This window comes from Echeneis naucrates, chromosome 14, assembly GCF_900963305.1.
Source record: "Echeneis naucrates chromosome 14, fEcheNa1.1, whole genome shotgun sequence".
Taxonomy (NCBI): domain Eukaryota; kingdom Metazoa; phylum Chordata; class Actinopteri; order Carangiformes; family Echeneidae; genus Echeneis; species Echeneis naucrates.
In genome coordinates, this window is record NC_042524.1 from 12,978,951 (window position 1) to 12,996,728 (window position 17,778).

Here is a 17,778-nt window from a genome sequence, read left to right on the forward strand (position 1 = left end):
GACAACTGTCAAGTCAGCTGTTTTCCACATGATTGTGTAACCTACTGAACCAGACTGAGAGACCATTTAAAGGCTAAGGAAATATTTGCAGAGGTTTTGAAAAATAGCTGATGACAGTGTGACACCATGAATCTCTGATATAGGAGTTTTTCACAATATTCTAATTTTCTGAGATACTGAATTTTGGGTTTTTAACTATTAGTTAGATTAATCAAAATTAAAAGAAATAACCACATGAAATATTTAATTACTTTAATAAATCAACGTCTCAATGATATTCTAATTTATTGAGATGCTCCTGTTAATATGGCTCTATGAATCCTGGTCAACAGAGGCAGTGTTGGGGATGAACCAAAAGAAATGTATGATGACTGTTTTGCTAGCATACCAAGTGGCACAGTGTCGATGAAATGACAGAATGCTCTATGACTGTTCAGGCTGATCATGACTTTGTATACCTTGATACTTTTTAATCAATCATTCTGTATATTTTATCCCAGCACTTGCAGGATGAAATTAAATGAAATCAAAAGAAAATTGTACGTGTTAAATCAACAACCTGCTCCATACAGTGTCTGCATGAAACAAAAAACATCTCATTGCCACGCCTGCTTTCATTCTCCTCATGAAGCACAGGTGTTGGTGAGCCTTCTCCATGCTAGTTCTGCCGATAGAGGAACTGAGGTCGTTGGAGGCCCAAATATTTCCTCTACAGCTTCTCCTTCAATGAGGGGGGGGGGCTCTCCACCTAAAATCCAACACCATCTCCTTTGTTTTCTCCACATTGATCTGCAGGTTGTTTTCCTTGCACCAGTTCAAGCTCTCCCACCTCCTTCCTCTACATAGACTAGCATGTGCGGGAGAGGGCTTAAAACAAGCGCCTGTGGAGAGCTGCGTGGTTTCAGCCCCATCAGCAGCAGTTCGTTGGCTAGTGTCTGCAGGATCATGGCATTGAACACAGAACTAAAATCCAGGAAGAGCAACCTGACATGTGTCCTGAGCCTCCAGGTGAGTGAGAGCAGAGTGGATAACAGCTGATACTGCATCAGACACATACTGCTTTTTCCTGTATGAGTACTGCTGTGGGTCCACAGTGGTGCCACCTGAGTTCTTGATGTGGGCCAGTGCCAGCTGCTCCAGGCACTTCATAAGAGCCATGGTGAGAGCCACTGGTCAATTGTCATTCATGCCACTCACTGCAGGTTTTTGGCCCTGGGACAAGAGTGGACCTCTTAAACCAGGCACCACAGCCTGGGCCAGAGAGTTCCTGAGCACATTCCCTCAGAGCCCATCCTGGGATGCCATCTGGGCCAGCTGCTTTTAGAGGGTTAAGCCCTGGTAGCGTCCTCCTGATGTCCACATTAGACTTGCTGAGCGACTGCTCCCCAGGAAGGGCTGTGAACCTGGTGCAGTGGGAGGAGTTATTCAGAGCCTCAGGCAGTGATGGATCTGTGGGGCAGTCAGCATCCCTCTTTTATAGTGCATGATGCTCTTTATACCCTTCCACATGCTTCGGCTCTCATTGGTGGCAAAATGACCCTGAATTCTCGGAGCATAGGTTGCCTTCTCTGGCACAACCTGGTAAAAAGAGCAAAGCCAAGCAATTTCTGATAAAGCTCAACTGCTTATGTAAAACTTAATATTAATTATTTGACACAAAAGAGTTTAGCCAACTTAAAGTTTTATTAAGCAATATCTAAAGTTACAATCATCAGCTTTATCAGCTCAAAAACATCAACAAAGTTCAAGCAATATAGAAAACAATGTTTTCCAAAGTGAGTATTTTACCTTACAGAAACCATGATACATCCCTATGTTCCTTATCAAAACACCACAAGACCTGAGGATTTGTGAATGTTAAAGTTAATAAATTATACAAAGTTATGTCTAAAAATCTTCAAACTTGACCTTTGACACCTTTTTTTAAATCCTCCTTTCAGTTTTAGGACCTACAGGTAGACAGGACTAATAGGATCATCATGTCAAAACAGTTAGTTCATGATTATGTTAAGGTGGCATTCAAAGCTTACAAACATGCTGGTAATCCTTCAAAAACACAATTGGTAAGTTTTTTTCTTGAGTCTACACCTGCTAAAAGATCAATGTACGGGTTCGGCCAATGAAGTTGTTAGGTCTAAAAACTAATTTCTCAAACAACAGAAGGACCGAGTAATAATGTAATAAAAGTTCAACTAAAAACTAAATGTTGAGGAGAAGGTGCAAATCGATTTCCACAACAGCCACAGATTACTCAAGTTTCGAATTGGTGCCATGGCATTCAGTTAGAACTACTCCTGATTTCTACTTTCCAAATTCTAAAGGAAAAATTATTGTTTCTTAAATATTTACAAGACAGTTACCAAAAAAAAAAAAAAAAAAAAAAAAAAAAAAAAAAAACAGAATATTTTACAAGTTTGTGTAGAAAAGGAAAAAAAAATCTCTAAGAATTTCAGCTGAAAATTCAATAAAAAACAAACAAACAGACAAAAAACAAAAAAAACCTGAAGACCCACAAAAACCTGATTGTTGGAGATCTTAACTGCTTTGCTCAGAAAATGGTGTGCCTTGCACTCATCTTCCCCTCAAAAAAAAAAAAAAGATGGAATACATTTATTCAAATATTAAAAACATTCCCATTTTTCCTATCAGTGCTACTGGCATCATATGTAAGCTATCTGAGGCATGGTTTAAATAGAAGATAAAAGTTTGTTTTCATATTTGGGGGATGACAAAAATGGAGACAAACACAGAAAAGCAGGTGGAGAATTGTATAAAGCTAAAATGGGTCACAGCTCATTGTATTAAAACTCCCTTCAAACCTGTAAAGTGAGTCTGATTATCCAGCTGAAAAAAAATGTATTCAACAGAAAACCTTGAGGAAAAGCAAAACATGCTGAGAGATGTTTGAAACCCAAAGTTTTCTCTTCTTGTGAACTCTGGAAACTATACCAAGAATGAAGACTTCTGTTTGAAATCCCCCTAAAAATAAAAATATCAAATAAACAATTAAAATTTTAATTGATTTTACAATAAAATATAAAATTTCTTAATAACAAGAGTTTTATATTTACATCTTCCTCTTCAGCATACGATGATTGTGGCTGGTAGACCACATTGGGCTTTGGTTTGCTGGTAGGAAAAAAAAAATTAAAATCAATAAATTGTGTTGAGGCTTTTCACACTAGTTTAGCTATCAAAACAGTTTATTCAATGTCTGAAAAAACATAGTTAAAACCAAGAAAAAAATATTATCTTACCTTTCACTCTTACCTGTAAAGAAAAAAAGGAAACAATATCAGTACCTGATACAGAAATGCATACATGTAGCTGCTCATGTTTTAACTGGCACTTGCTATTGTGTCTTATGTGGAGCATGCGCCATTATTCTGAGACCAAACTGAACCAACAAGGACATAAAGAGTTAATTTAATATCCACAATCCTCATTATTTATTATTTCATTAATTTATGTAATTATTTAATCCTTATTAATTATGGACGTAATCAGGAAATATAATTGTGCAATTGCTTCAGTGTCAGTGCAGTCACTGCATGGGCTGCAAAAAAAAAAAAACAAAAACAATAATACTAAAATAATTTTGGGCAAGATGACCATTCTCAGCAGATGTGGAGTTGGAAGCAGCAGCTTCTTCTAGTTATGATTTCTTAGTGGACCTATGGACATTTCTACCTGATAGATTGGCATTATCCTGATCAGACAGGAATCAGACTGATTGATGGCTCTGAGAAATAGAGTAAAACTGTTATATGCAATATATTGCATGTAACAGTGGAATTGTGCCATTACAGTCAATCTGCTTTTGTGCTTTCACTTGCACAAGCAAATCCATTCCCTGTGCTGAGAACCATTTTACAAACATCTATGGGGGTGCACCTGGCTTTTAAAGGGAAAACGATATGTTCCTCTGATTGGCTTTGACACGGCGATGATTAATCATGAAATCAAGTACAACTCTTTTGAACCGTGCATCTCATACTGCAACCATTTATAGTATTAGAAAATTGATGTCTACAGGAAATGTTACGGCTTTGATATAATGCCAGAAACTCACGTGGTAGGTATCCTTTCTTGTTGGCATACCAAATGCCAAACCCTAGTAGGGCCAGCAGGAGCAGAGCCACTATTACTCCAGCAACAATTCCTCCAGTGTTTACGTCACCTTAAAAAGACAACAGGACATTTTGAGGTTCATCACTTGAACTACAGTTCATAATATTGTGGTAAATTGGACAAACAAAAAACAACATGTTTCTGCCTGAGACCATGCAGCCAGCTACAGCAGCTTATACTGATTGAATACATAACCTCTCTTATTATTTATCTATTTCATTCCAGTCAAGGCTCAGACTAAAGTGTGAAGTGTGAAGAGCACTTACGGACATCCATTTTCATACTTCTACAGCGCTGAGGAGGACCAGCATCGTTGAAAGCCTCGCAGTAGTAGTCACCCGAGTCCATCTTGGTTATCTTGGAAAACATCTATAGAGACAAACAGAGCACAAAATTCAGTCATTTCAAAGCCATAGTGGCCAAAGCAAGAATGTTCAAAGTAATGAATTTAGCTGACCAGTTCTCCCTTATCTGGGTTAAGGCTGTAGGAAAAATTTTGGAAACCAGAAATCTTGTGTGGATCCATGGGCAGAGGGACGTCATTTCTGTACCACTTGTATTTGGGACTGGGTGAGCCAACATTGTCTCTGCAGGTCAATGTTGCTAACCGGCCTGTTGTCACTGAGGAGGGGATCCTACACACAGGCACAGCTGGAGGCACTGCAGGACATAAACATTATGGAAGAAATCATTACAAAACATAATGTCCAGGTCTACATCAGAAGATGACCAAATTCATTTTCTGGGGGCGTGGCTGTGGGTGGAGTGAAAAAAAGTGCTTTTAGGATGTAGTTAAATAGGACCGTTACCCAGAACAGTCACTGTCACTCTGACTTCCCCAAACTGGCCATTGCCGGACACCTCACAGTCGTACACTCCATTATCCTTGGCGGTCATTTTGGACAATCTTAGATTGCTTCCATACACCACTGCACGGTCTCTATATGGTTCTGTGAAAGGTTGCTGCATTATAAAAGCATTCAAAAAGCATAGACTCCTGCCAAAGCTGTCACTATAAAGTTGATACTTGAATAAAAGAACATATCATGCAAGCTAGTGACAATTCAACATTTAAATTTTGTTTAATCAAATACAGAAAGAAAATATTGTTATTTCAAAAGATTTCTTTTCTTGTATCTAAAAATATTTAAGAGGTCACCAAATTTCCTAAAAATCTGTTCTTCAAAGCATCTTTTGATATGATATATTTCAACAAAATAGAAATGCTTAACTACCTACCTGTTGGTTTACCATCAAAAACCACATAAGCCTGTGAACCTTTTACGTTCTTAAATTTCCACTCTACTCTGGGATTTGCCCCAAAGTCTCCAGAATAAGAGCACTTCAGATCAGCACCTGAAACAACAAAAACAGGTTCAGGTTTCTTTACTTGTATCTGAAGGTAGCTTTGTTTTTCAGTCAAATCAAAAGTTGACATCTTTTTGATAAATATAGACAAAACACAATGAAATGTAACACAAAAGCAACACAAACAAGCCGACGTAAACATGATTAAGTGTTAAAAATCCTCAAGGATTCCCCTATCAGGGAATAAGCGAGAAGGTCAATAAAAACTCTGGTGAAAGGTAAAATAATAAAACCCTCATTAAAAACCCAATAAAAACTAATTTAAGACCACATTATGCAAATTCACAATTAATCAAAAAAGATCATATTACTACACTGTCAAAGTGTTACTATTGTTGATATATTATGTAGGGCCCTCAAACAAAACATTATCCCTCAGAGGACTAGTAATAAGAGATTGCCCATTACCTTTAGAAAAGTGAGACAATCATAGAGCTACTGGTAACTGAGGATGGCTTGGCTTTCTTCATTTAAAATAAGCTTTGCTGCATCTGAAGTCAGAGGCTAGACTGCAGTTATACTGCAATGGCAAAAAACTTTGGAAAGAATTTGGCTGACCCGCTCATTTGAATTGTTTGTATTTTCTTATATAGGTTTTGATACCAGTTGATATTAGGAGGCCAAAACAAACCAGGTGGAAAAAATAACATTTACATTCCTCTTTGCTGTCACAAACATCTCTCAAAGCGATTTCCACTGTAAACACTACAATGACTATATGGTGATAATATACTGGTTTCTAATATAATTATTATATATTAAACTCAATGACTGATATATATATATATATATATATACATATAAAATGCTGAGACACATATTAGTTCCATGGCAGAGACGCCTCCATTGGGATGCCTGTGCACTGGGGTATAATCCCAGTTTTATTGTCCTTCATATTTTTGGTTTATAAACTTGTAATATTAAATGGTTTTGTAACTGTGCGAATGACTGTGCAAATATTTGCAGTGCTTCAGTGCCAAAAATGTTTAGTGGCCTTCTTGCTTACTTTCTACATTTAAATGAAATCTTATGTGAAGGACTCACCTTGATTCTCCTTCACTCGCACATCTTTGGTGTCAGTGGTGACTGTAAATCCACTTATCCCTAGAAACAGACATTAAAACAAAGCAGGTAATTAGGCTTTAAATAGTGCATCTTTTTTATTCAATGTGGTGGTGTTAGTGGAATATAGGTGCAAACACAAGAGACATGCAAAAAGGGAAAAAAAAAATCTAACTCAATATACAATATATGCAGCAATTAAGTACCACATGCCCTATTTTATATTTTGAATAAGCTCAGTCATTGAGTTTGTTAATGGTGCAATACTGCCTCAAGTGGCATTCATCACCACAAGTGCTATATCTAACTTCTCACTTCCTTAAAATACAGCTTCTGCTTTCAGTCTTTATGGATTGACGAGTGACTGCAGTCAGGCTGTATAGGATGTAGTTACTAGGCTAGTATTGTGGTTTTCAATCTTCCTTTGATGAAGTTAAAGCTTGTTAGGGAGCTTGATAGTAGCACTCTGTTGTAATAGCAGTAGACATGAAGACTTGACATGAAGAAAGTAGCACCACTTTTCTTTTTAATCACAGAATAATATCTTAAATTGGAGCTTTCATTGGTCAATTTGGAAAAGTGAAGTTTTGTACCATCTTCAATTGCACAAAAGGCGAAAAGATGACTGATGGGAAAAACAAAAAGTACTCATCAAAATGACAAGCTTCAATCCCATAGCTAAAGTTTTCTGTACTTTGTGGCCCTCCATGTATTAATTGATTGACTGAAATTCTGAATTGGCAGCTGATTTAAAAACTGATCCATGTTTCATTCATCAATGTTTTTGAACGTGTATTAGCCATTTACTTGTTAGTAGGATTATGGAAAAAAATAAACAAAAATGTATTCTTCTGGTTTGGCCTGTAAATACTGCATTTCCTCATATTCTGTAGAAAACTTTATAAAAGAGAGAATTGTAGTTGGCCACTTTAGTTTTTGACATACTCAATTAAATTTGAGCAGTCAGAAATTGCTCCAAGCAGTTTTTTGGTGTTTTAAAGACGAGACATTCATTAGTTATGCTCTACAAACCTGATGATTTAAAATTACTGCCTGTACACTTAATTTGTGTTGATAATCTACTAATCGGTTACCCATAGATAAAAAAAGTATGATTGAGGTTCACTTTCCCCCCCCCCAAAAAAAAAGCAGTTTACACACTGATATTCAGTTAAACAAAAATTTTGTAAGACCAAAGAACACAATTCTTTGTAAAAAAAAAAAAAAAAAAAAAAAAAAAAACTGATACACTTGCAGCCCTTTAGGGCGTGGTGAAAATGTGCTTCGTGCCTGCCTGCTGAACCAGAAAACATCTAGTGAAACTGTCAACAATCTGGCTGAAACTGTGTATTTTCAGGCACAGTGATGTTGACAACAGACACAGGAAACATATAGTGACCAGCTTGTCCGTCACACAGTTTACACATCTACTAGCATTACTTGTTGGACAATAGAGGAGAGGAGCTTTCACCCACAGACAGCAACAATAACAGCCAGTTAATCATCAACTGTCTCTCTTTCATTGAACATGTGGCAGAATTTCCAAAAAAAAAGAAAAAGAAAAGAAAAAGTAAATAAAATAAAAACTTCCAATTCACTTCAGCAGGCCTGAACACATTTCTCACAGGTGGTGTCAGCTGAGATAAGGTAGCAGCGTCATAGTTTTGGAGTGACAGAGCGATTCAGACTCTCGGTGTAAAATGAAACGTGAGCCCTCTATGCCTTCCTTGTTTGCATACTTTGTTAGTTTCAGGGTTGACCAGATAAATGCCTTTCAAGGTAAAGTGCTGCGTATACATGCAGATTAGAAAACCATGTGAAACTCACTTTAAGAGACAGACAGCGAAGCAACAACTTTGAAGAGGTCTAGTTATTAACTGCATTGTACAGAGTCTAAATTATACATAAATTCACAGCTCAAACTGTGAATTAGGTTTTAAATCATACCCTTGTCAATAAACAGAACAAAGGTAAGCGGTAGTTACTTCAAATAATGGCCCTTCACCTGACAATTTACATCCTGATACCTGATGTCCTCATAGACAACGTCCATGTGCTCACTATTATTCTCACTAAACTAGTATCATTAAAACAGGGTGCTTGATTTTAAATGCAGCTCCTGTTCATGTAAAGGAATAACATATTCTCTGATCCTAAGTCCAAAGTGCATAGAGGTCCTTGACTTTGTATTAGATTACACATCATAACAACCGAGAGTGCTTTCAACAAGTGATCCTTACTATTATTATTTGACTTTGCTGGCCACAGTATGATCTCTGTCTTACCTGCTGTCCCCAGCAGAGAGACCGACAGTGAGCGGGCCGACATTTTGTCTCCAGGACAGGCCCGGCTTCCTTCAGGGCGTTTGGACGGGTTTAAATGGGTTTAAAATGGGTTTAAATACGTTTTAACGGGTTTAAACGGGTTTAAAGGCGGCGTCCCTTTCAGCATTCAGAGGAAAATGTCGTCTGCTACAGTCGGTGCTGTGTTAATCAGTAAAAACTCACCTGTCACCGTGTGGAGGAGCAAAGCGGCCGAAAACAACCCGCTCCGCAGCATGTTTGTCCTCTACAGCAGCACTCCTGCCAAAAACCAGCAGAAAACTAATTCACACAAATCCTCCTGGCGTCGAAAAAACACCGAGCTGCGATATTCTCCCAAACTCCGACTCTCCGCGTCGACGTCCCTCACCTGCTCAGGTGAAAACTTCCGTGAAGAGGAGCCGCCTGCTGCCGGACCGGATAAACAGGTGTGACCGCGTCAGAGTTGTCCAATGGCGGCCAGGCTGAGTCCCTCAGTGGCATCTTTACCGCACTCCCGAAACTACAGTGTTTTTATCAAGCTATGTCATTAAAAACCGAACTATGATGAGCTGAAATAGCACGATTATTAATGTCAGGTGGGAGAATATAGGCGGTAAAATATTAACGTTTCTCACAGATGTATTTTTTTGGACTAAGAATCAGAGTCGGTGCTCTGCAGGCTGAAAGTGAAAAACTAAGATGTGTTAAACTGGCAGTACAGGAAACAACTATTCAATGACTCTGATTCTACTTCTTTCTCCCAGTCTTTCATTTTAAAAATATTGATCATCAACATAAATCATCATATTTTCCTTGCATTGCTTGATGACAAAATCTCACACCATAGCTTAAAAAGACAATTGTTTCCAGTAACAGCAGCTCAATAACACAAGAAGTCTGTCTGCCAGTAACTGAGATAAATGTTAAAATGTAAAAGCGTGTCAAGTATTCATACCACTTCACTTTTTCCACATTTTGTTATGTTACAGCCTTATTCCAAAATGGATTCAATTCCTTTTTCCCCCTCAAAAATTCTACACAAAATACCCCATAATGACAAAGTGAAAAAACTTTTTTAGAACATTTAGCAAATTTACTAAAAATAAGACATTCAAATGTTGTATATACATAAGTATTCACACCCTTTGCTATAAAACTCAAAATTGAGCTCAGGTGCATCCTGTTTCCACTGATCAGCCCTGAAATGTTCCTCCAACTCTATTGCAGTCCACCTGTTGGCAAATTCAGTTGATTGGACATGATTTGGAAAGCCACATCTGTCTATATAAGATCCCACAGCTGAGAGAGCACGTCAGATCACAAATCATGTCATGAAGTTGAAAGAATTGTCTGTAGACCTCTGAAACAGGGTCGTATCGGGGCACAGATTTGGGGAAGGTTACAGAAAAATATCTGCTGCATTGAAGATCCCAAAAAGCACAGTGGTCTCCTTCATTCAGAAATGGAAGATGTTTGGTACCACCAGGACTCTTCCTGGAGCTGGCCGCCCAGGGAAAATGAGCAAGTGGGGTAGAAGGGCTTTGGTCAGGGAGTGACCAAGAACCTGATGGTCACTCTGACAGAGCTCCAGCGTTCCTCTGAGGAGATGGAAAACCTTACAGAAGGACCACCATCTCTGCAGCCCTCCACCAGTCAGGCATTTATGGTAGAGTGGCCAGACAGAAGCCACTCCTCAGTAAAAAGCACATGACAGCCCGCTTGGACTTTGCTAGAAGGCACCTGAAGGACTCACCGATCAGGAGAAACAATTTTCTGGTCTGATGAAACGAAGATCGAACTCTTTGTCCTGAATGCCAAGCGTCATGTCTGGAGGAAACCAGGCACCGCTCACCACCTGGCCAATACCATCGCTGCAGTGAAGCATGGTGGTGGCAGCATCATGCTGTGGGCATGTTTTTCAGCGGCAGGAACTGGGAGACTTGTCAGGATTGAGGGGGGGGGGTAATGAATGCAGCTAAGTACATTGACATCCTTGATGAAAACCTGCTCGAGACCTTAGACTGGGGTGACGCTTCATCTTCCAGCATGGAAATGACCCTAAGCACACGGCCAAGACTTCAGGACAAGTCTCTGAATGACCTTGAGTGGCCCAGCCAGAGCCCAGACAGATTGAACATCTTTGGAAAGACCTGAAAGGAGCTGCGCACCGACGCTGCCCATCCAACCTCACTGAGCTTGAGAGGATGTGCAAGGAAGAATGGGAGAAACTCCCCAAATCCAGGTGAACCAAGCTTGTTGCATAATACACAAGAAGACTGGAGGCTGTAATCGCGGCCAAAGGTGCTTCGACCAAGTATTGAGTAAAGGGTGTGAATACTTATGTATATGCAACATTTGAGTGTCTTATTTTTAATAAATGGGTTAGGGTTATGGAGGGTTTTTTATATAAAGATATTTTCAAGATATAGGAGAAGAGAAAGTGAAAGCGTTGTTCTTTCCCTCATCTTTTGCTGGAATACCAGTTAACATACACAAGTAGAGATGATGTCGAAACCAAACCATGCAGATTGTTATGCTGTATTATCAAATGTCTTTTATTATTGTACAAGCACTCCTGAATTTGCGCATAATAAGCATGAGTGGGTAACATGATGACTCAAGTCTATGAGAACTTGCTGAGCTCGAGTCTACAATGTGGAATTAGTCACAAGGGAAATGTAAGTTTAACTCAGAGTGCGCATTTTAGACTTGTTATTCTGCTCACTCATCAGGAAGGCAAACTTATTTTTACACTCTGTCTTTGACCTCTGTTCAAAGGTGTAAAATGACAAAAGGATGTGGACAGACATAATGTTTTGCTTGTATTTTTTTTTCATGACTTGGCCTTGGGCCTTTTTCCATATGCTGGGGGGATGAATGGACTTCTTTTGTAATTTATCCCCAGGTGAGAGAGAAGCATGTGTTTATTGTTGAATTTGCTATGCTATGATTGCACTTTCACTAAATATTAATTACAAAATTATTATATTACTATTATTTCTAAAGCTAACAACCTCATCACCATTTCATCATTTCCTGCTACTTCTGACACTTTCCAATAAAATTTGATTTGGTACAGTGCTACCCTCCACAGGAGACCAAAGGCACCTTTTGAGTAAAATACGTATTAAGCCAGGACACAAGTGTGAAACCTCAAGCATAAACACATTTAATTTTCATTATATTATCAAGAAAAAGCACATTTATGCTTAGTATTTTATATAGGTATAAGAATGACAATTCTTTGCTAATGCCTTTAATTTTCAGTTTAGTTTATTGTCTTTATGCAGTACATAGTACAGCAGAACTTTACAGTGCATTAACATCATTGTGCTTTAGCTACTCAACTATATACATGAGTAAAAATCCTTCACATTATCAGAGAAAAACATTGTTCCATAAAAAGCATCTTTAACCTAAATGTGTAAATTGGACTATCAATGAGGATGTGATCTACAGCCCTCTGAGACATATTGTGTATACGTGGGCCTCAGCTGAACATAGGTTGTGTGTCAGGCACAAGTGAAACGCAAAATAAAAATGAGCACATGTTCAGGGTTTCTTTGTCACGATAAATGCAACATTTTATACACTGTCTCATCAGAATAGAGTAGGATAGGGACTTTATTGCCCATGCATGCATCATTAAATTAGTTTTAGAGTTTTTGTTTCTCTGTTTATCACAGGAGTAAGCCCTGCTAAAGCCAAGTTGCTGCTCTGCCCTGTTCTTATTGACCAATGAGGCAGAAAGTCGCCAGTATCTCCTCTCATAGTTTGGTAGCCAAGAAGAGACACAGGGGACAGATTTCAGTCAAACAGAATAGATTGCTGATGAAACTCAACAATCAACTCACAGAGGTCAGCATTGCATCACTACTGAGCTGGGAAATTTTAAATTTACACAGTAAAGTAAAAGCAGTTTTCATCTCTTTTTAAAGTTTCTTCTATTTGGAGCCCTCACTGATTTTCTTCCTATATTTTTATTGAGTCCAGTGGGATAAAATATTATTTATTACAATGAATAAAATCGCTAAAATATTTGAATATAGATATTGAAGTTATAGACAGAATATAGACTTTCAACTTTAGGACTAAGTCAGATTTATGCTCATCATCCTGTTAGGCAAGCGTGTTCAAAATTAATCTGGATCCAATACATTTGTGCTGCATATATGAGAGTGTGTATAGTATAAAGTATCTGTAGTAATATGTGTGCTTAATACTGAGTGCATGATGCTGAGTATGCAGGCCTGTTACATACCAAATGCAGCATATATTGTAAATATTTTCAGGCCAAATCACTTAACATACTGTTAAGTGACTGTACGACTGTATGACTGTACATACAAACAACTTGAGGGAAGGCCAGTAGCAGTCACCAAATGATTATAGTTGCACTGTATAAGTATGCAGCAGTTTGGCGCCTCGTTTTACAGCCAGTGAATTTCCAGCAGCATGGGAAGTGTCACCAAGGTCAGCAGTAGGCCACTGTAGCTTTGTAATAGGATACTCCAGGCACAGCATGGGAGGAGGAGCTCTGCAACAAGAAAAAATAATGCAAGTTCCAGGTTCCAAGGTTTTTGCTTGACAGACACACAATTATTTTCTTTTTGCATGTAGCAAGATGTTCACATCTGTTGTAAACAATGTCCTCAAGCACACAGCTTACTTTTCTCAATCACTGAGGTTTTGGATGCCGTGGCCGAGTCGGGCTGCTTGATGTTGCAGGTGAAGTTGGACTTGCCCATGGGAAGGTTTTTAAACAGCAGGCGGCAGTTGTTTCCTGGGAAGATGCGGGCTTTGGCACGGTTCTTGAAGGGGGCATGCTGCTCCTCATCTGGGTCGGTGGTATCAAGGAGTCTTTCACCTTGTGTATACTTGCAAAATACTTCCGGTGACTCAGCAGAAATCGCATATTTGCAGTCTATCCTGAGATGGTCCTCATCTATTGAGCAGTAGTTCATTTGAATCACCTTCTGGCCCGATGCAAAACCTATATACATTAACACACATATCAAAATCATATCATCAATGCAGTGATTGAGAAAAAGAGGTTAAGATAGCTGAAATGTTTCTTTTCTTAATTCTTACCAAAGAGTAATATTGTGGTAAGGAAGAACATTCTTTCAACCTTCCTAAAAAAAAAAAAAAAAGTCACATTGATCACATCTGCACTTGCCAAACAGTGTCATAGCACACTTACAGATGACTACAACACAGTAGAAATAAGCAGCTTTCTTTTTAATTCATGCAATTACGTTATTAAGCTTCCACACAAATGAAGCTGACAGTGCTGTTAATCGTTGGGTCAGATTGCAGCGACATGAATGCCACACGTCCGCAGCTCTTGTGCAAATCCACAGAGGTCACTGTCCCATACTGAGTAACTGAGTGCAATACAGCCTCAGTGTTACAAAGACATGAACTGCAAACTTCACTGGTGAACGGCCAAGACTGACGCATTTCTGCGCTTAACATCTCTCAAGAACATGGGTTAATTATTTAACCACTTGGATAGAAAGATGTTAGGAAAATACACACATCACTCAAGCAATAAATATATATATATTTTTTTTTTTTCATGATGCAAATCTACTCGTCTTCATTGATATATATATTTGCTTTAGCGCTGACTCCAAGGATTTCACACAGAATAAAAGAAAGAAAAAAAGAGAAGTCTGTTGAAAGGAGTTAAACATTTTATCCTAGCTCTGATTCAGCATATGATAGTACATGAATCCTTCTCACCTTGTCTGATGCAGTTTGAGCTTTCCTCAGTGCTCTGCAGTTATGCCAGGGGTGGATACATTAGAGGTCGGCTTATAGAAGAAACATAGGAGAGAGGGAGGGGGACAGAAAGAAAGAGGGAGGGGGAGAAAGAAGGTGGGAGAAATGCTGTACCAGTGGACTTGGGGGTTATTTCTCAGTATTGCATAAGGATATTTATTGATCTCCATCCTTGTTTTATCACACAACAGAGGATCGCATGTCAATACATAAATCACTGGACTCAAATCAAAAGATTTAATTCCAGTTTCTGAATGAGAAAGAAAAAGGAAATGCTGTTATGAGAGTGATTATCTGATATATATATATATTATACACCAATGATAAAGTTTCCCCTTCAATATGATGCAACATGACAGCACAGTGTGAGCGGTAGCCCACACATTTCATTTCATAATTAAATGCCCTTTTATTGTTGCGGCTTGAGAGCTGGTCGTAACAGTCATCAGGGTAGAGATGCTAACACTGAGTCAAGTCAGCTTCCGTCCTCATGTGCACGTCCACTGCTGTATGTTGAATAAATATGTGGAAAAATGTTACTGTAATAACAATAGAAGTATAAAATGATATAACATTTCAGGGTATGTATGAATGAATGGCTGATTGGTTGTTGTTAGATGTACATACTCTATGTGACCATTCCCAAAACATTTATTAGATCCTGATTTTTTTCATATAATAATTACAATAATAGAGGCATTTAAAAGATGTCTTTAAAAGAGGTGTGGCCAAGGGGTGGTCCTTTGTTTTTCTGTTACATTTTTGTAAGTGTGACAAAAAGTATTTTTTAATTAAACTTGCTATCCTGAGGTAAATGACACTGCTGTCATTTGCTGTGGGCAAAGCTTGTGGAGTTTGTTTCTCTACACCATGAGACCAGCACAGTAGGAATACTGTAGCTGTCCCACAGAACAACACACAGCTGGCTCTTTGACTTTCTTCTGAATGGGGACCTTCTGCGGTCCCAGTACGTCACAGCTAAATCATCAATCAGCTGTTTAAATATCACAAATGCAATTCTTATTATCCCACGTGTTCCGCTGATATGAGTGTTTTCCTTTTCTTATATAGCATATATACAAAGAATCATCTTAAAATATATCTGCACTTACAGCCAGAGTACCCATAATGCAGCATGATGGGAATTTTAGTTTTTCTGCTAAGAGCCTTGTGTCCCAGTGACACAGAGTCCAGTATAGAAACATTGCATTACTACAGCCTCGTCTGCAGGCCATGTCGGGCTGCATGTAGAACATCACACCCAGGCCTGTGGGTTACATTGATATACAGCACAGTTTCCACTCTGTGTCTGTGTGCAGAATTTAATCACCAAGGCTGCATGTGGTGAGAAGGTTATTAATGGGATTGGGCAGACATGAATCTCCACTGAGCTGTACCTGTTTGTCACAGGCTGCCGTTACGGATTCACATCGTCAGCACCGCTCCTTCTGATCCTCTTCCACAACTTCCCATTTTAATGTCTGGATATGAAGTTGGATGAAGTAACAGTGAACCTTCTATTTCTTTATATTGTAGGCATGACCTGTACATTTGTTAATCTGCCCATGCTCATTCGAACTACAATAAAGAACATTTGTGGGAGAAAGATGACAGCTGCATTTATAAATTAGTTATTGCTCTGCCCTTCCAGGAGCCTAATATAAATGAGTGGTGTGGCGTGTTACAGAGCAACTTTATGTTTGGATGATATAAATGCACTCAAACTAGGAAACTAGGAGGTGCAGATACCTCATAGTCTGACATCTTCCGGCAGATGCCACTAAAAACACCCAGAGCTGTGGTGTTTCTACTTTCCGTCCTGCAGAGGGAACTCTTTTTGTACCAATGTTCATCATTTGGTTTCGTGTTAGTAAAGAGAAGGTGAAAATGATTGGTTACGTGCCTTTAAGTGGACTAGAAAACAAAAAGAAATCTACAGCTGAACGCAGCGTTGTTAAATCGCATTTCCAGGTTCCTCTAGGAACCCTGAATAATTAAACTGCATTCACACCTGAGTGGCAATTTCAGTGGGCGGTCAGTTATTTGACATAAGGAAAGAAATGAAGTTTACTCTATCCACTGCCATCCCAGTACCGCTGCAGTCCTGCAGAGCAGTGGGATGATAATGTAGTAAAAGAGCCGCAGCTCTCAGTGCATGTGTGAGTCTGAGGGAGAAGCCCATTCTGGCGCTGCTCTGCTGATGCAGCTCTGCAGAGCCGCACAGCTCAGCCCTCAGGACGGGGAAAGGACATCAGGTAAGACCGGCTCTCTCATCTGCACTGCACATCTGCGTGGAAAGCCCAACGTTTTCAGACCGTTTCGATGCGTGTTAGACAGATGTCGAGGACGCACTCAGAGCTGCAGTGAGTGAGGCAGTTTGCTGCAGTGGGCGTAGTCCTGCCCGCATTGGGGATGCAGAGACAGAACACCCAGGCTCAGGCAGCTCAATGCCTCTCTGTGCTCATTTCTACTACAGAATAAAACCCTGAGCACTTCGCATAAATCTGAGGCTGCATGTCCACCTTGCTGTCCTTGTCCCATGTTGAACTCCAGGTGAGAAGGTTATTGATCAGACCGGACCGATCCAGGCACCATGGAGCTGCATCTGCTCGCCACGGCCTGTCTCCTCTTTGCCAGGATCACGATGACGCACCAAAGTCACAGTATGTGTGCTTCTGTTTTTTTTTTCCGATGCTTTGTTCTCAGACTGGCATGTCACTGCTACATCTACCGAGGCAGCTTTGGCTGTAGTTGGAGTTTGTTGGAAGCAGGAGTTATTGTAACTTGTTCTGTGTCTCTGTGGTGGGAAAAAAAAAAAACAAAAAACTTTTCCATTGGAAGTCAGTAGTACTGCAGCAAACATCAATACTCAGTCTCACCACTGGGATTAACTACATCTTCACTGGGTTCGTATAATCCAACAGCAAATAAACATTCCTTACATTCGGCCTATGCTTAGTTGAATAGAGGGAGCTGACTTGTTATGACCAACTCTGGATTACATCATGCCAGAGGCCCTTTTAATACAGTCCTCACATAATGGCCATAACCACAGTTGGTCGGACTGGATTATTTTGGCCATCTTATTTGTTGGTAATAAATGTCTGCAAAAACAAATGATCATAAT

At 39.3% G+C, this 17,778-nt stretch overlaps 1 protein-coding gene across 1 annotated transcript; it reads right to left on the reverse strand.

Annotated features, from left to right (window-relative positions):
- Positions 1 to 1,664: 1,664 nt before the first annotated feature.
- On the reverse strand, positions 1,665 to 9,270 carry f11r.1 (F11 receptor, tandem duplicate 1). The gene is made up of 10 exons (XM_029520106.1): positions 9,069 to 9,270; positions 6,544 to 6,603; positions 5,371 to 5,487; positions 4,941 to 5,081; positions 4,589 to 4,791; positions 4,398 to 4,500; positions 4,073 to 4,180; positions 3,258 to 3,270; positions 3,072 to 3,129; positions 1,665 to 2,979 (listed from the first exon to the last, which is right to left on the reverse strand). Exons 1-10 carry the CDS (start codon positions 9,118 to 9,120, stop codon positions 2,944 to 2,946), a joined length of 891 nt encoding a protein of 296 aa, XP_029375966.1. The 5' UTR covers positions 9,121 to 9,270; the 3' UTR covers positions 1,665 to 2,943.
- Between the last annotated feature and the right edge of the window lie 8,508 nt (positions 9,271 to 17,778).